At 33.8% G+C, this 19,866-nt stretch overlaps 2 protein-coding genes across 3 annotated transcripts; both read left to right on the top strand.

Annotated features, from left to right (window-relative positions):
- The first annotated feature begins 4,111 nt into the window (after positions 1-4,111).
- LOC121249523 lies at positions 4,112-4,456 on the top strand. Its single transcript, XM_041148225.1, has one exon. The coding sequence runs from the start codon at positions 4,112-4,114 to the stop codon at positions 4,454-4,456; it is 345 nt and encodes a 114-aa protein (XP_041004159.1).
- Positions 4,457-5,278: 822 nt separating this feature from the next.
- Positions 5,279-10,727, top strand: LOC121250928 (serine/threonine-protein kinase 19 homolog). 2 transcript variants are annotated; one of them, XR_005937875.1, is made up of 9 exons: positions 5,279-5,568; positions 5,673-5,746; positions 6,269-6,349; positions 6,946-7,038; positions 7,419-7,538; positions 8,822-8,893; positions 9,626-9,703; positions 9,918-10,190; positions 10,637-10,727. XR_005937875.1 is itself a non-coding variant. In XM_041150187.1 (8 exons), the coding sequence occupies exons 1-8, from the start codon at positions 5,466-5,468 to the stop codon at positions 10,107-10,109; spliced, it is 813 nt and encodes a 270-aa protein (XP_041006121.1). In that variant the 5' UTR covers positions 5,280-5,465; the 3' UTR covers positions 10,110-10,478. The 2 variants fall into 2 exon arrangements, 1 of the variants encoding a protein (XP_041006121.1); XM_041150187.1 differs by lacking the exon at positions 10,637-10,727 and having other exon boundaries at positions 5,280-5,568; positions 9,918-10,478.
- Positions 10,728-19,866: the final 9,139 nt, after the last annotated feature.

Here is a 19,866-nt window from a genome sequence, read left to right as displayed (position 1 = left end):
CGAGTATCCTTGTTCAGACTTCGAAATGGGCTGATCTTTTGGATTTAGCCCATTTTTAGGGCACGGATGGGCAATTAGATTTTGGTCCCGTTGTACAGTAAAATGAGATAAGATAATTAAAAGTTAAATAAAATATCGTTAGAATATTATTTTTTAATATTATTATTATTTAAAAATTTAAAAAAATTAAATTATTTATTATATTTTTTGTAAAAATTTGAAAAAATAATAATGATGAGATAAGACTATTTCTGTATCCAAACGGAGCCTTTATCTTAAAAAAAATCTATTTATAAATCTTATTTTTAACATGTTCAATACATCGCTGACCTGAAAGTTTTCTATATTGTTAATGTAAAAGCTTTTTACATCAATTATATTAAAAACTATTAGTATTTTAATTTTTTTAAATTATTATGGATCTCACTATAAATAGTTTGTTAGCATTTCGACTTATATGTAACAAAACTCTTTTATGTTATAATGATGCATGGATTGAGAAGACAGTACACCCTCCCTCATCCTACACAACATAGAAGGAAAGTGGTGCTACTCTCTTAAAATGGTACATTCGCAATGTAGGAAATCATAAATTAGTCATTATAAAAATATTGAGTTGAAACTGCCAGGGGTTTAGGAACCCATGGACAATTCAGAGCCTTTACCTAATGGTGAAGGATAAGAAATCCAATGTGATCTTTCTTATGGAGACCAAGATGATTGTTGGGAGATACAAGGGGATCAAGAGAAAGTTGGGTTGGGATTGGTGTTTTTCTATCAATTCAAGAGGAAGAAAAGGTGGGTTGGTTGTCTGATGGAGTAGTGAGGTTGACTTGGAGATAGTGACTTTCTCTCACTATCATGTTAGTGCAATAAGAGGAAGGTCTCTTGGATGTTCATTGGGTTTTATAGCCAACCAGAGGCTTGCAAAAGAAGAGACTCATGGAGGTTGTTATCTGTGCTAAAAGCTTCTACAGAAATTTCATGGTGTATCATGGGTGACTTCAATGAGGTTGCTTATCAAGAGGAAAAAGTGGGTGGGAAACCAAGGGCTGAGGCTCAAATGGAGGAGTTCAAACAAGCTTTGGAAGGTAACAAAATTTATGATATAGGCTAGAAAGGAAACTTGTTCACGTGGAGTAATAAGCACTCTGACAGCACTTTCACCAAAGAAAGACTTGACAGGGTTGTGGCTAACATGAAGTGGGCATATCTGTTTCAAGATAGAGTGGCGAAGGTCTTGCCTGCTAACCAATCTGACCACAAGGCTCTATTGTTAGACCTAGCTATGATGTCCACAAGCAGAAGAATAAAGAAGAGAATATTTAGATTTGAAGCAAAATGGATCTTGGATGAGGAAGGCAGACCAGTGATAGAAGAGGCAAGCGAAAGAAGGGGGAGGGATATAGAGTCTTCGAAGTGTATCCAAGATAAATTGATGGAATGTAAGGATGGCCTAGTCAGATGGAGTAAATTAAAAGGGAATGGGTCTAAGGCAGTCATGAGGCAGGAACTTAATTTGCTTCAGCAGGAGCAAGAAAATGAAGGTTTTCATAATATTGATTAAACAGCTACAGGGTGAGGTGGAGCTATTACTAGAACAAGAAAACTTGAAGTGGAGGCAAAGAGCTAAGAGAAATTGTTATTATTCAAGTGATAAAAATACTAAGTTCTTTCATTCTTCTGCCAGTCAAAGGAGGAGGAAGAACTAGATTGAGGAGCTTACTGATTCCCTGGGCAGAAAAGTGATAGATCAAGAAGGAATTGAAATTGTTTTCAATGAGTACTTCAATAGTATCTTTAGCTCTTCTCACCCCTCGAGAGAGGCTATTGAGGTATGTCTTAAAGACCTTAATCTGTGTGTTAGTAATGAGATGAATGTGGAGTTAGAGAAGGAATTCACGAGGGAAGAGATGGAAGTTGCCTTGAATCAGATGGCCCCATTGAAATCTCCTGGGCCTGATGGTTATAGGGCCTGTTTCTACAAGGCTTATTGGGGTACTGTGGGGCAGGAAGTTTCTAAAGCCATCTTAAAGTTCTTAAAATGTAATGGTGATTTGGATAGCAATGTCAATAGAACTTTTATAGCCCTCATCCCTAAAGTTTCTAACCCCTCAGTAGCCAATGAATTCAAACCCATCAGTCTTTGTAATGTCCTTTATAAACTGATTTCTAAAGTCCTTGCCAATAGACTCAAAAAATTGCTCCCTGATATAATCTCTTATAATCAGAGTGCATTCATTTCGGGTAGGCTCATTACTCATAATGTAGTGGTGGCCTATGAAACACTACATACCATGAAAACAAGACATAAGGGGAGGATGACCCTTCAGCTGGACATGTCTAAGGCCTATGATAGGATATAGTGGGTTTATCTTGAGGCTGTAATGAGAAGGATGAGGTTTGGCCATAGATGGATTTCCTGGATTATGAAATGTGTATCTTCTATGACCTACTCAACTTTTGTTAATGGTGAAGCTAAGAAGTTGATTAGGCCTGAGAGGGGGTTAAGGCAAGGGAATCCCATCTCTCCCTACCTTTTTATCCTTTGTGCAGAAGGGATTTCCTTGTTGATTAATGTTGCTGATTTAAGAGGGTTAATTAAAGGTGTTGTTGTGGCTATAGGGGGTTTGAGGATAAGTCATCTTTTATTTGATGATGACTGTTTGATCTTTGAGAGAGCTAAATTGTCTGAATGGTAGCATATTCAAGGCCTGTTGAAGATGTATGAAGAGGCCTCGAGTCAGTGCTTGAATATCCAGAAGACCACCATGTTTTTCAGCTCAAATATTAACATGATGACCAAAATATTGATAAAGAATGTGGCTGGGATGTCAGTGTGTGGGAGCTACGAGAAGTATCTTGGTTTGCCAGCCATTGTGGACAGGTCAAGATACAATACCTTCAGAGTCCTAAAAGAGAGGGTGTGGTCCAAAATTAGTAATTGGAAAAATATATTCATTTCTTAGGCTGGCAAAGAAGTCCTCCTTAAGGCTATAATTCAAGCTATCCCCACATTTGCAATGGGTGTCTTAGACTTCCAAAAAGACTATGTTTTGAAATCACATCCCTCATGGCTCTTTTCTGGTGGATCCAATGGAGGAACTGGTATAGAAGCAGTGAAAGTAAAAGAAATAGTGAATTGAGATTTCGAGATCTTGAGTGCTTCAACACTTCCATACTCGCAAAACAGTGTTGGGATTTTTTGGATAAACCATTTCCTTGGTGGCTACTATCATGAAAGAAAAGTATTTTAAGAATGTGGGGTTTTTGGAAGCAAAACTGGGTAGAGGCCCATCATATGCATGGAGGAGTCTATGGTCTGCTTTAGACCTAGTAAGGGATGACACAGTGTGGAGGGTGGAGAATGATAGAAAGGTGTACATATGGAGAGACAAATGGCTACCAAGTCAGGTCTGTCCTTGCATTACCTCTCATGTTAACAAGTTGTCCAATGACTTTAAGTTTTGCCAATTGATCAATGGTGAGGAAGGGACGTGGAAGAAGGGCTTGCTTAATGAGATTTTTTAAGAAGAGGAAATGGAGCTTATTAGTAGTATACCAATCTATCGAATGGAAGATGAGGATAAAATGGTGTGGGGTCACTCTAGTGATGGTAAATTCTCTGTGAAAAATGCATACCATCTGGAGCATAAAAGAATAAGAAGAATAAATGAGGAAACTTCAAAGGGGGAGTGTGAAGATGTTGTGTGGAAGGGTATTTGGGGTCTAAAGGTGCAAGAGATAGTTAAGCACTTTGTATGGAAAGCATGTCTAGATTTATTGCCTACAAGGGAGAACTTGTTGAAGAAGTAAGTAGTAAGATCTAGCTTGTATCCAATTTATGAATTGAGAAATGAGTCTACCATGCATGCTCTATGGGGTTGTCATGTTTCCTCAGATGTTTGGGCTGAACCCAATAGTCCAGTTCAGAAATGAAACATCAGTAAACCGTGCTTCATGGATCTCTGTAGAAGAAGTATTATGCAGTTGTAGAAGGAAGAGGTGGGGCTGGTAGCTTGTACACTGAGGAAAATATGGTTGAGAAGAAATTTATGGCTTTTAGAAGAGAAGTTTACAAATCCAAAAGAGGGGGGGGGGGGGGGGGTTGATGAAATCTGCAAAAGAGGATCTCTATGAGTTTGCGAATGCACAAGCATATCAGCAACAACTTCAGTGGTCAGTGGCCAACAATAGTAGGGTTGATAAATGGAGAAAACCAGCTGAGTCATGGGTTAAAGCTAATTGGGATACAGTTATGAATGTTCAACTCAAAAAAGTGGGGCTTGGTGTGATTATAAGAGATGCTGATGGAGAAGTATTGGCTTGTATGTGTTCTGTGGTGGACTCTCTGCAGAAACCAAATGCTGTCGAAACTATGGCGCTTAAGAGAACTGGTCATTTGTGTGTAGAACTTGGACTCTCAAAGGTAATTCTGGACGGTGATTCACAATGAACTGTCAAAAGCTACTAACAGCTTGGATGAATTATGGGCATACTATGAGAATATTGTTGATGAGGTGCGAGTGCTGCTTGTGGACAAAAAGGACTGGGAGATTAGATTTGTATACAGGGAAGCAAATAATATAGCTCATAAACTTTCTAGATTAGCTTTTAATTTCTCTGAGAAAAGGGTTTGGATAGAGGAAAGTCTTATAGAAATACTTACTGATATACAAAGAGAACTATACTGTAATGGATGACTTGAGTTGTTTTACACTGCGTTTGGATGTTGAGCTGAGCTGAGCTGAGCTGAATTCAGTTCTTTATGAATAATAGTGAGTTCAGTAGTGTAATGAGTTATATGGAGCTTATCTAAACTGAGTTTAAAGTGTTTAGATGTTAAGATGAGTTTAATACTTTTTATGAGAAGTTAAAAAAGGTTGTAACTTTCACGTATAAAGATGTGTTAAGTTGAAAAAGATTGTGGATCCCACGTATAAAAAGGTTTTGAGTTGAGATGAGTTTAATAATTTGAAAGTTGAGTATTTGGATGTTAGATTCAGTTTAAAATTAAATTGAGCTCAACTGAGCTCAATTGAATCTTACAATCAAACGCAGCCTTAATGAGAATGGAGGTATACTTTAAAAAAAAAAGAGTAATGTTACATACAGTCATGAAGTATGTAAATGTTATGCAGTCGTTTTGAAAAAGAATGAAATCTACTATTAAAAAATTAATTAATTTTTCATATAAATTCTATATTTATTTACGTTTTAAAAATGATTGCACGACGCTTGCGAATCACGACTCTAATTATCATTTCTCGTATTTTTTAACTTAAAAATTATTCCTCATAAAAGATAAAATACGATCTTGCTCTTAATAGGATTAGGGATGCAAATGCAGGTAAACGGTCTTCACTCGTCCTTCGATTCTGGGCAAAGTCGGTGCTCTCGAGGATCTAAGAATATACTCCAATTGGTTCCGGAATCTCGCGGCGAATTGCAGTCTTGGAGGCAACATGGACGAGATTCCAGAACCTTCATCCAGAGGCAGAAAACGCCTCCGGGACCAAGAAGATACCGAGCCCCAATGCAGCGATCTTGATCAAACTCTATCCCTAGGTAAATGCTATATAAATATATATATATATATATTTTAAATCTTGAATTTGAAATATTTTCATTTTGTTCAAGCGATTACTATTATTTTTGTTTCATTAATGCAGAGGAAAATCTTACATTTAGCGATACACTGGTGGCGCTTCGCATGATGCGAGCTCAGTTCCCTCACATTGAGAAGGTTAGGGTTCATCATTTTCTCCAGAAAATTCAGGATAATGTTTAACACGCTTGCATAATGTGCTTCATTGGTAATATGAAAATTCAGTTACGCGTAATTTGAAAATTAGGCTAAGGATTTTACTATTTACTACCTAATTGTTCATTACTCTTGTTTGTCTTGCAGTTTAGCTTTTGGCTTATAGGTCCTAAAAGTTTAATGCCTGTTATACTTGTTAAGTTTGGCCAATAAAACTCTTAACAACTTATCTGGACACGACGAGATTGTTTGCCTGTTATACTTGTCATTTGTAAAAATTACTCATGTCATACCACTCAAATCAACCTAAAGGAATGAATTTGTGACATAAGTTTAAGTTTGGCCTAATTAATTAGTCAACAAGTCTGAGCAAGTTTCTAATTCGCTGAATGAAGTTTTCACTCTACACATTGTAGAATTTTTTAATATTTAATATTGTACAAGGTAATATTTATTTATTCCATTATAGTCCTTGAATTTTGTTAAATTAATGTATGTTCTCAGGTCGCAATTCAGCCCTTTGTTTTAAGGTCACAATTATACAGCAGCGTAAAGGACAGAACGCAAGTGGATAGAGAATTGGAGGTCTGGTTTTTGGCCTTAAAATTTTGAAGAATTTTGTTGAGTCCAGAATGGGATACATCTGGTGATTATTTCAGTTATTTATTATCATTTCCCTTTCTAGAGGTGGGTAATTTAAACAGGGGAAAGGGTTTCTAATCTGTTAATTTTTTTTTTCACGGTACTAAACAAACATTAATTTCTTAATTCAGGCCTTAAATTAGGTACAATTGGAGGTGATTTTTTCTGTTTATATGTGAAGCAACTCCTATGCATACTCTTAATTCATTTGTTTTGTGCCATATTCTTAAATTTTTGTCTTGCAATAGTAAAGAAAAAACAAAGAAGAAAAATGAAGGAAGAAAAGAAAAAAAAAAGCATACTAAAGTGATAATTTATAAACGCATGCTATATATCCTATCTGATAGAAAAATAAATTTTCAAGTTTAACTTAACATTGAATATTACTTCTCAAAATAAATTTAACAATGTGAAATTTTAAATAGTACGTAGTTTCTTTGATTTTTTTATGTTTCTTGTGTCTGAAATTTTGGTTGTTTTAATTCTATTTCAAAGTTGTCTATGATTGATATAGGGTGTGATGTTTTTTTTTTGTGCAGTGTTTAAGAAGAGAGAAAGTAGTGCGCATATTCAAATTAAATACTGGACAGGATGATCATGCTGTAATGTTTCAAGACGACTATCTAAACCAGGTTGGTTGCATTTGAGTAATTTCACGTTGTCTAGAAGGATAAAGGGTCATATTTTTCATGGAAGCACATACAAGGGTGGGGTTTAATGTGAAAAACTTAAAACAGAGGTTCTCCCATGCATAATCTGGGTTTGTGCTTGGTGGTGAATGGACACAGTGGTTTTGGTGACTAGGGTGTGCTTGGTTTTCTGTGCACCAGCCATATATAAAATGCAACCCTTTTGAGGGATTGGGAGCCTATTAATAATTGAGAAATACTCCAGCCACAAAGTTATTTATTTTTTTGATCAGTACTCTACAAAGTTTTTGGGATTACTTTTGTATAATTCCTTTGTGGCTATAACACTCTTAATAATTTTCTCGTCTATTTTTTGTGTCTAGATAGAACGTGTTGTGAAAAGACTGGGAGAAAAGAAGCAGGGTGATCTTGAAGTTTTTAAATGGTTTAGAACACATGTTGTGGATGCTAAGCTGGAATCTAGTATAGAACATCAAGAGCTTGTGAGTGTTACAAATATCAATCCACTTTCTATCTTTTTTTAAACACTATTTATTCTCCTCCTATAAGAAACTTTTCTATGACTAGTCAAACATAAACTTCTATGCTATTACCTAGTTCTTTTGGTGACTTCTGTTATGGTCTTATTTACTACGTGTGTGCTTATGTGCATGAGTACATATGTTCTCATCCATGCATGTTTAACCAAATTGATGCATCCTAAGCAATAGTTTTCCACATGTATTGAGCTTCTACTTAGAATCTCTTTCCAAGGAAAAATAAAGTAATACTGTAATAGTAGATGTGCATTATTTTGTGTGGTGCATTATCTCTTAGAATAATACCTCTCTCTATGTCAATATTTAAAATTTAAATATGCCAGAACATTTTGCCTTATATTGATGCTCTAGATAAATCTTGATTTGTACTGTTTTTTCATCAAGAAAGGTATATATGTTGTGAATTATTTTTGGACAGAATTACTTATCAAAAAAAGTTTTGGACAGAAGTGAGATTTTTGGGTATCTGCCTGAGAATTCTACTACCTACCATGTAATTTTTGCGCTTGGAAATTTGTGAAGCACTTCGAAGATAGGCATTTTTTAGCTATTTATTAATAAGAGGAAAAAGCTTGAGTATACTGGTTGTTTACCAGAACAACTCTGAAATAAATAAATATATCCCAAGTTCCATAGATCAAGCCTTTATGCATTTCTCTAGTAGGTACAATGGTACATTAAGAACATTGAGATGTATGGTAAATATTTAATATCATTGGGACCGATAGACTTATTTCTGAATGCTAGAAAGAAACAGTTTTTCAATAATTTTGTGATTATTCATGTTTGTCTTTTTTTAATTGAGAAAAAAACATCTGACATTTTTGTAGAGACGATGGTTATTAATTGATGAATTTCTTTACCTTCTTGGTCTGAATATTGGGTTTTTCATACATTAAATATTTATAATTTTAATTATTTTTTAACTGGTTGGGCTTTTGAATTTGTATAACAATGGACCAAAAAAAAAACTGTTTCTGAGGTATGTATGGACATATCTATATTGAAAAAGCTTGGTACTTTCACCTAAAAATTGTCCTTTTGGTTACCTATTTTTGACTATTTTTCTATATAATGAATGTGAAGGCTGCTTAATTTTGATTTTTTTGTGAAGCATTTTTTTTTTTTTCCTGTATAAGGGAGTTTGTCTATAAATGGTAAAACCGCTTGAACTATTTGCTGTATTAGATACGACACAACTCAAAAGAACAATGCTTTTGCTGCAGCATACACTCTTATCACTTGGGGGAAAGGTTAAGGATGGACACATCTCCCTTTTAATCAATGCTGGCCTTTTTGTAAGTAAACTGGAATCTTCAGTGATATATTTTTAATGTTGTTCTTTTTTGAATTCTATGATTAGTTATAGTTGTATTTTGTACTTATTTTGCTGTGTGCATGTGTATTTGGAATTGGAACTTGAACTGATATTCTGATTAGGAAGATTAAGCTTTGGAGAGGTTGTACATGGTGTTTCAACATGGCAAGTTAAAAACATATAATACGATAGTGATATTAACAGAAGTTGCGTTCCCTTACCGATCAAAAAAAAAAAAAAAAAAAAAAAAAAAAAAAAAAAAAAAAAAAAAAAAAACAGAAGTTATGTTCTCTTGCCATAGACTGGGTTTGTGCTTGTTTTCATGGGAGAGGAATATTCTTAATGTTTGAATGAGATTTATACTCAACAAATAAAAGTAATGTATTTAGATTATTGTAAGGTATTGAAGTTTCTACTCTCAAACACATAAAAAGAAAGGTATTTAGGATATTGCAAGGTATTGATGTGAACGTGGAAACTTCATCATCTTTAATGAGTCACAATTGCACGAATCAATCTGAATAGTTATGTATTACTTATAAGATAGTTTGTGAATTCCTTTTTTAATTCATGGCAAGGATCATGACCTCCTGGAATATCTGTGTGGATGATTTTAGTTTATTGTTTATTATTTTTCTTTTTGGTTCTTTCTAGAAAGGTTTGATGGTATTCAGCCCCGTCTTCTTACTAACAACTGCTGTCTTCTTTTTAGACTCGTCAGCTTATTGATCCGAACATGTACTGGTTTGCAATTCCAAATATTGGTTCAGTGCTAAAGGGTCTCTCTCAGGTATGCAAATGCTTTGTTTATTTTTTTGCATACCGTTCTGGTGGGCAATAGGAAACAATGTCTGCAAATTACATAATAGTTGTCCATAGCCTTTGTGAAATGGAAATAATCTCCGACTGTAATGTGGATTTGAGTTTCTTAACCAGATTATATCAAATGAATCATCTTCCCAACAACTGGATAAGATGTGTTTAATCAATTCTTTTCGTTACAGGGAAGAAAGGAAGTGCTTTCTTTCCTAAACCGCAGGAGATACAAAGAGATGATGTCAACTTCTATGGAGAAGAAGCGTCTCCGGTTGTCTCCACTCGATATGAGATTTCATCTTCGTGATCTGATTGGCTCGGGTCACCTCAAAACAATCCAGACATCAACTGGCTTAGTTGTTCAAGTGTCTAAAGATTAAAACCCCAGGAAGACACCATCTCTCCTCTTGGGTCCATCTGATGATGACAAAACTTCTCTTGGTTTTCAATCTAGAGAAGAGGTAAAGTTTCTTATGCTCTGGAATGATAAGCTACTGATGCTATCCATAGATTTACATGTGATGATTAAAGTGACTAAGATACACCCATTGGGGAATGTTTGGTTCACAAAGAGATCTCACAAAATAAACTTACAAACTGATATGGCTAGTTGCGGTGCATTAGATTGTAAAGCTATTTTTATTATAAAGCAGATCTAATAAATCACATCTAGCCACATCGATTTATGAGATTACTTTTGTGAAATCTATTTGTGAACCTAATCAGTTCATCCCTGTTCTATTATTAAGAAGAAAAAAAAAGCGCTGCCCTAAGTATTGTCATTAACAAGTTCGGTGGCTATTAGAAAGTAAAAGGTCAATACAAGTCAACCCAAGTTTATATACTATTGTGTTGAAGGAAAATAAATATATAAAAACAAATTGTTGTGCTATATATATTCTTCTAGTGTTCTAGGAGGTGGAGCAATCCCAAATTAAATGCCGCAATTGAAATGGAATCAGAGGTTAGGACATTACCGCCGGAAATGATTCTTCCACTGTTCAGAAAATATAAATTGATAATATTCAAGAACATGCGGTGCATATTAAAATCCGAGGCATATATATCTAGGGACAAAAGTTGAACAACTGTAGATTTGAAATAGAAGGAAAGGCCTTACTTGTAAAAACAAAAAAAAAAAAAATGGAAATACAACATTTGCCCATGGGCTTGTGGGTTCATTTGAGTCGGCCTACGTTTAAGGTCTGCGTTGTGGGGACCAAACTCAAGGGACCAAACCCTATTTGATCCTATTAAAAAAGGGAAGCTTCTGACGGCATTATGTGCCACTGTTAAATATATATATATAAAATTGTTTTCCAAGCCTATTTTTTTGTTTGCGCCGCAAGCAAATTGATGGCAATTTACATCAAATGGAAACGTGAATCTGAAGATTGCTAAACCAGATGGGTAGGGGGAATCTTTGCGTTGAATATTAATAAAAGCATAGACAAGAATATGCCTCTCTATCGGGATGACAAGACTTGATACCCTCATATTAGATAAGAAAAAAAAAAAAAAATTGAAATAAAGCTATATATATTTATATAAATCAAAGCAAACGCCTTAGCATCATCGCTGTCTTCCTTTATCTTCTATGCTTGATGCTAAATTGAACTTCTCTATGAAGCTAAAAACCGATTCCAAACTTGTCAGCATCAGTCACAACTCTGGGCAATTTTCTTTATAACTGAAGTTTTGCAAATTTTCCCTTACCGACATGTTTATTATGTTATGAGAAATGATATTTGCATTTATTGGGTATGCAAGTCTTATATATTTTTTTGTAATTTTTTTAATTGTGAACTTTACTTTTTTTTAAAAGGAGTACGCAAGACTTACACGCTCTAAGATTGTATCTAACATTACTCTTATGTTATGTAGTAGTGTAAAGTTCAAACCGAAATGCTATTCTATTAAACAAGTTGTAAAATCTCAAATTGTTCAAATCTTTGGTTCTTTTGTTGTGAATTATGAATCATTTGGAGTTTTTGTTAATGAGCGGCTTTAAATTAATGTTCAAAATTGACAATAACAGAAATCCAAAAGTAAAATACCAAATAATAGGTACTTTCTTACTTAATGAAGGAGTTAAAACCCACCTCCAATGTAAATATATATATATATATATTAATTTACCGCAAAAAGAGGGTTAAAAAATAAATAAAGATAGACGCCCTTTTCAAATTGAAGTAAAGTTGGGGGGTAAAGATTACCTTACCGTAAACGTTAAGCATAATACCGTAGGCCTGAACAAAAAAGAAATAAAAAAAAAAATTTGCCAAATGAACTTTATTTAGACAATGGTTGTGTTCACTCTTGACTTTAGCTGTTCGATTTCGTTTATGGCGTGGGGTTTAGGTTTAATATCATGCCCTCGTTGTTCTTAACATTAACGTGATCTCATGCTACCAACCTAGTACCACCACTACGTACCAAAAACTAAGCCCACCTAGCCCATTCTCACAGTTACTGCAATTAAGTACCTTTGGACTTTGAAGCGTTGATCAAATACTGCCTACACAAAAACACCCAAAAATAGAACAAAAACATCCAAAAATAGAACAAAAACACCCACACGCGTACAGCTTGTTTATGATTTATTTCTACATGTTCGTCGGACCAAAATGATAACCAAATCATCCTATATAATATATATTAAAGAAAAGAATTAGATTATTTAATATAAAGAGTTGATCAGTACGTTGGACCCACCAAACTTTGGATGAAATATACTGATCATTTCGAATATAAGATGGTTTAATAATAACTAGAATCCGATGTAAAGTTTAGATAAAGTGAAGCTTTCGCGCTGCTGACAAAAAATGGGTCGATCGGGAGTCGGGGACCATCAAATTCAAGTCAGTTGTACGTACACAGGTATGTCTGATGCTACCCACCACATGACAAACAGGTTTTTGGAAAGATGTTAGAAAACGAATAATTATAAATATCATTAGCTAGCTATGGTTGGCTTAGTGTATATATAATACATATGATCATCGGTAGGGCCGGCGGCGGCCAATGAATTAATGCATGCAGCTCGATCGAGCGATTTTAATTAATAACAACGCAGTTAAATTAATTAATACTTTCAATTTAATTTAATTGAATTATTATCATATATAAATTATAATGATGGATCATTGTCCAAATCATGATCTCAGATCATCATTTACCTCGAAATTAGTATAAGATGATGGGGATTATATATATATGGAGATGGATAGGCCACAGAAGATTACAAACATTTATCGATAACACGAAAAAGAATCTATACATATATATATATATATATATATATATATATATATATATATGATTGATTGCACCCCCGGCCAAACATGGCAATTCAATTAATAATAATTTGTTCTCTCAACGTTTGTTGACGACCAAACATCACCCAACGCGTGTCTCTCATGTCTCACAATTGTCTCTTCAACCGCGTAAAACTTAAACCGTATTTGTCTTGTTGTTGCACCAAAAGCTAGCTAGGCCTTTTTTGGTAGTAGTGGAATTTTGAGTTAACATGAATTAATGGGCATCCAATTAATAATTGGTACATATATTTTGGCCACATCTTTGATTGCCTGCCTTGAGTAGTTGGCAGCTTCCCTAGCTATATATAAGCTAGCTAGCTTCGTGATTGATTGGTCACACATGATGTATTATTATGTGCCATGGCCGCCATCATGTATTATTATTTATTTAATTTTGTAATTAATTAATTAATTAATTAATTAAATGGTGCCCATGTTGGGGCATCATGCATGTATGTGGGGCTGGCCAAATTTAGGTATTAGCTAGATCTAGTACTGAGGTGGCTCGAGTTTATAATAATAACCATTAATATTCATGTATAACTCATGTGTTGTTGTTGTGCATGCATGGAAATTGGAATTTCACTATATATAAAATCTGCATGAGTAGGAGCACGTACTGGATCACTGTGGATTGGTTGGTGTTTGAAGTTCTAGGGTTTCATGACAAAATAGTGTACGTAGCACGTAGCACGCACATGTTGAAGTACCCTTGGGTCGGACCCAATTCATAATTTCATGTGGTTGGTGGAGTAGTACTCATGCATATATAAATGTCACATGACATGAATTTATGTGATCGATCGAGTATGCGCTAATTAAGCGTGGATCTTTCATAGAGTACTCAAGAGATCACTTGAATTGCATCTTAGATCCTAGCTAGCTCTAGGCAGCTAGCTGTTGTTATTCAAGTTTCTAATTGTGGGGTCATCATGTGGTTCAAGTAAAATTTTCCTTTGACTTTGATTAATACATCATAATTCATTAGGAGACATTTTTTTTAAGCAATTAGATATATATATTTTTTAAGCAATTAGATAACAACTCATTAATTAAAAGAAGATCGATCCAATCCCTATATATGAGTTTTAGAAGATTCAAAGGTGCATGGCATTGTCGTTTTTTACAGTCTGTCTCATGTGAGGTGGACTATATATGGTGCCTCTATTGGAAACAGCGGTGATTGATTGGTTGCAGTATTGCGTTGCAATTCATTAATTACTAGATCTGAACTGTTTGATGTAGAGACTTGTTTTCTAGTCTTCCAACTCGTCGGTTTGGATCTAAGTTCATCAAAATCTATTTTATTTAATTATTAGAATTATTTTAAATTTTAATATTAAATATAATAAATAATTTATTTTTTTTAAATTTTAAAATAATAATAATATTAAAAAATAATATTTTAATAATAATTTATTTAATTTTTAATTTTTAATTATTTTAATTCAGTTAAATATTTGGTTAGGGCCGGCCGAGAACAACAACAAGAATAATAATAATAATAATAATGTAGTTGAATAGGAAGCATCATCCCACCTGAGTCGATCGACAATGGCTAGAATTCCTCATGATGTATGATAATTATGTCGGCACGCGGGGGCCATGCTCTAGAACTGTGGGGATAGGCCAGGGTGGGTTAGATCTGACAAATTTTAAGGCAACGATTCTATATATTATTACTGCAGTGTGTATATATAGATATACTAGAGACTCGTCTGAGGCATGCATGTAAAGTTCATGTGCAAACTAGGTCGACGCACATGATGATGATGATGATGAGCTAGCCTCGCTCACGCGCCGGCCGTTTTGCCTTATATATTCAAAGGAAAGGTGCTTATAAGTTCCTTGTATTGGAACGATTAATACTAGTTTCTTTTCAAATAAGAAAGCATACAAATAATGTCCTCTAAAAGCAAAATCTCTTAAAACTAGTATGCTCCACTTTTAGGGGCCGGGAACATGTTTGCGTGTCTCCTCAATCAGAGAAGTTGGCCGCTTTGAGCATGCAGCAGCATTAAAATTACCAGTAATATCCAACAGTACTACTTATTATCTTTACTTTATATTTTTCTCGATCCAATACTACTTACCTACTTATCCAAAAAAGGAATGATGAAAACCACCATTTTCTTGTTTCGGAGTGTTTTTATAGGAAAGGAAAGAAAAAGTACTACTACTTGGAATTGAATTATATTATAAGTTGCATTAATTACCTTCTTTCGCATTTGTTCCACATATATAATTAATAAGAAAAACTTGTATGCTGTCTAAAATGTACCGCTCTAGTGTGTCGTTGAAGAATTATTTTTTATATATATTTTTATTTAGTGATTAACGAAATGATTTTAAATGTTTTGATGTATTATTTTTTAAAAAATATTTAAATATATTAAAAAATATGAAAAAAAAAACTAAAAAATAAGAAGCAGTATAAACGAGCGGTACTACCCAGACGGCAGAGTTACAGCGCTCATAATTAATTGGACCGAATCAAGACGTACAAAAGATAAAGTAAAAGAATCATATTAATATATACTAATTAAATAAAAGTATACTTTCATTTCCATTCCTTTTTTTTTTTCTTTCTATCTTAGACATCCAAACAAAAGATCCAAAGGAAAATAATAATATGTTCATGATTCAGTTTATTGATCATGATCTACTACTCCATGATCACGTACGGCGTCTCAATTGTTCCTTTCAATTTCATCATTTATTAATTTATGCACTCTCAAACACAAAAACTGATATGAGACATCTGTCTCGGACATCTACCAATTGCTTTTAGCTTATGGTTCATGGATTCTAGTCATCAGTACTCTGACAGCAACTCATGTTTTGATCATCTCTCTATTATTGGGAAGGTGCATGGAAAAATGGGGGGAAAACTTGAAAAAAGATCAGAAAATAACACAACAGGAGTCAGAGATCATGATCATGAGCAAGTTCAAAGAATATATTGCCCGATCGAACGGTAATGATCCCACATAATTAGATAGCTAGGTTGACAAAGATTCAAAACACGAAGGGAAAAAAACAGCTCGAGCGATAGTGAGATCAGAACGAACATATACATACATACATACATACATATAATATGTATATATATATATATGTATATATTATTATATGGATGTTGAAACATACCTATCTTGAGCTAGTACGTACTAAGTTTACAGCTATATTTACAAGGACAGAAGGCTAGGGTTTAGAGAGCAAATAATGCATGCATGGAGCAATCTGCATCCACATATATAAAATGCCAAGCTGTATGGATGTGTTTTATTTTTTATGACGTTGACACGACATGCAGGGTCTCAAATAATTAATTTTGCCTAGCTAGTTCAAAATCCATAAATCATCATCATGTGCTTGCATGATTGTTATGCATGCATGCAAATATAATTTCGTCTGCCTAAACTCTGATTATCTGTGTTTTATTGCTCGATCGATCTCTTTCTCTTAATTTGCCTGTGTGCATGTCTGTGTACGTGTGAGATCGTACGTTCACGTTTGCGGCGCAAATCAATAATCCGAAGTCTACTACATTATTAGCTCAACCTCCCCACACACGTTTTCTCTCTATAATCAGATCGTATATAAATCGATCGACCCCATGTCGATCATATAATTATATAATATAATTCAGCCAGTACCTGTCCCGCTCCGTGACGATTGCAATATCATCGATTGTGCATGTAACATCTTCAAATTGAGTGTACGTAGAATGATATATTAATTGATGAATTACGAAATTCTATATTGTCTGAGAATGACAAGTACGTTCAGCTTGCGCGCCTTTTATAATGATTTCAATAGATCATAATCTTACCGTGACTTTAAAACAAAAATTGTTGCATGCCTTATATAGCTATAGCTAGCATATATTTACCAAAACTCTAATAATTGACAAGAGCACCATTTTTATATCATGTATGTCCTCCTTGTTTTTAACTTGTTAGATTGATATATATACGCATGCAGTTGCATGGCATGCAGCTAGCGCGCTGTTGCAAGCCCTGATAATGATCAAGATCAGCTTGCTCCATTGGTACTGTATTGTTTTTCAAAACAAAAAACAATCATAGAGGGTGAGTTTAACCATACTTGACGTTTTATTATTTGAAATCGATTAATTAATTAATTGTCCATATATAAATATATATATATATATATATATACATATATATCTGTGATTCCCATGCAATCACATCAAGGCTATGCGTGATCCAAGATGCTTATACTTGTAGAAATCAATTTCCCACGTTTTCAAGCTATCAACCGAATGATTTGATGTGGGTTACATTATTTTCAAGTTTTTTATTTTGTAATTTTGTAGAATATGAAAAGGACGTAAAGTCTTAAATTATGGATGTGCAATGTGCATGACTAAGCATGGAATATCTATTGAGAGCGCCATTTTATTCCATTAATACTGTGAGAAATTCCTTTTGATGGTGGATTACCCTACAAAAACATTAAACTATGGGCATAGTACTTATGTATATAGGCCTAGCTTTGTTGACAAATTAAGAGGTTTCTAGCTACCTAGCTAGTAATTACTCTTGCAACAATAGTAAAACCTCCGAGATTTGTTTAATTCGATCGTTTAATATACATATTGCGCTGCTGAATTTAGCTTTATTAATTACTTTAATATTATTATTATTGATGTACGTGCGTGCGTGCATGCATCATGAGGAAAATATGCATGGCTTTTCAGTAATGAAGATTTCATGAGTACATGCAAATTATATATTAATTTAATGCATCGCTAACTAATTTAACCTGCAATTAGAACGAATTTTGCATTGATTGATCAAAATTACTATTTGCGAGCGAGCTGGGAGATGACACGTGTATTTTCCATTATTAAATATTTCAAGTGGATATAGATCATGACAAGTTATGTCTTTCAAAAGCAAATGCTATCTTGCTTTTCGTGATAAAGATTCGTAAATAGTAGCAGTCATCCATCCATCCATCCATCCCTGCAATTTCAAAAGTGATCTTTAAAAAGCCACAAATGGGTACCTATCTTTCCAAAAGCAATCTGCTAGCTGCTCGATCATGTTGAATATACGGGCAAAAGTTGGCTTAAATTTATCATCCAGGTATAAGAATATCAACTTTACAGGCATTAATTAACGTATAGATAACGTCCAGTACAAACAAGTTAATATCTTCTCAGTGCTAGCTAGACGTACAGGTGCTTTTCATGCTGCAACTGTAGAAACATTGATTTCCAAGGCAGAGGAATCTCTCTCTCTGATGATCTGTCTCTCTGCCCACAAATTCTTCAATTCCCTTCACATTGGAATATTTTTCTTCCTCGTTTATTTATCTTTTATATATGATATATATATATATATATGAACTCCTTAAAATTAATTCCCTTAATTATTCACATGTCATGATATATAATTAATATCATAACAAAAATAAAAATAGTAGCTAGAAAGATTTGCTGGCTTGCATGTCAACTCAGGGTGTAAATCTTAGGACGTACATAAAGATTTTTGTTTGAGAATCAATTTAATTTATATAACAATTAGACAATATTCATGTAGGCCTTCCAATTGATGATTTTGATGGTATATACCCCACGTACAACAAAATCAACAAGGGATGGATGCCACGTATATATATTCCCATGCTAATTGGTTGATGGGTTCTGATTGGACACAGTCCAATAAATGGACCCATGCATGCACGTACTTGCATTAATTGCATAGACCATACATATACGAAAATTAATTACACTAATATTAGATACAATTATTTATTATATAAATATCGTATATTTTAAAAAAAATAAAATTTATTATTAAAATATTAATTTTTTCATGTGAATCTCATATTTATTTATTTTTTAAAAAAAATATACAATATTTACATACTCTATAACTATAAATATCATTTCTCAATTAAATTATTTTGTTTGTTGTTAATAAAGAAGGCCGTGGTGATTGTATGCATGAGGTGGGTCGATCGATGCTCATGTAATTAATGAATTGAGATCCCCAAACAAATATACCCAAAAGGGAGCCCATAACTTATGGAAATGAATTTCATGATCAGCAGTAGTGAAAGGACATTTTCCAAAGGAAGAGTTCTGGAAGAAGAAGGAAAGAAACTAATTATTGGTTCCAAATAGAGGAATATCAAACCGTCACTCATTCTCTTTAACATCACCATCATCTACATACATGCACAGATTAAATATTATATATACACAATATATATATATATATATATATATATGTACATGTATTGCACCTAACAAAAATTCCCTACTTGGAAATTAAGAACCCTAACCCTAGAATGCACAATCATTGTGGTATAATCTAAATATGTTTGGTGGGGACAGGTCACATGAGCTAGGCCAGCACGGTATTTTATATATATATATATATATATTTAGTTGTTCATAATGTATAATCTCACACGTCAACAAAGTTATGACGTGTAGCTTAGTCTGCGGTATGTATCACATGTCTTCCGGCGTGTTTTTGGGTCCCGTGAATTTAGGGTTCATAATTATTTAATTTCCAATAAAAATAAAAAGTAAATAAACGGCCATAATTTGCTGTGGTAACACACCTGAGTACTCATCATCGATCTCATCCACTCGCGCGCTGTCACCACACGAAAGTTTCATAGTTTACAATTTGTTCAAGAAAACTCAATGACAAATCTTGACTTTGGGTACTCTTCATGAAATTAATTACAAATAAATAAACCCATTAACACACATATATTATATATTGATTTTCTTTCTTTCATTTTTAACTTTTATTTTCTTTATATATAA

The sequence above is a fragment of the Juglans microcarpa x Juglans regia genome, chromosome 2D (assembly GCF_004785595.1).
Source record: "Juglans microcarpa x Juglans regia isolate MS1-56 chromosome 2D, Jm3101_v1.0, whole genome shotgun sequence".
Taxonomy (NCBI): Eukaryota; Viridiplantae; Streptophyta; class Magnoliopsida; order Fagales; family Juglandaceae; genus Juglans; species Juglans microcarpa x Juglans regia.
Note: the sequence above shows the minus strand (reverse complement) of the source record. Positions and strands in the feature narration are given on the sequence as shown.

What these genes read in the sequence shown, in the direction of transcription:
- LOC121250928 (XM_041150187.1), top strand. Translation starts at nt 5,466, where the DNA reads ATGGACGAGATTCCAGAACCTTCATCCAGAGGCAGAAAACGCCTCCGG. An exon ending in TAATCAATGCTGGCCTTTTT is followed by an intron (nt 8,894 to 9,625) that starts GTAAGTAAACTG and finishes TCTTCTTTTTAG; the next exon opens with ACTCGTCAGCTTATTGATCC. An exon ending in TGCTAAAGGGTCTCTCTCAG is followed by an intron (nt 9,704 to 9,917) that starts GTATGCAAATGC and finishes TTTTCGTTACAG; the next exon opens with GGAAGAAAGGAAGTGCTTTC.
- LOC121249523 (XM_041148225.1), top strand. Translation starts at nt 4,112, where the DNA reads ATGAAATCTGCAAAAGAGGATCTCTATGAGTTTGCGAATGCACAAGCA.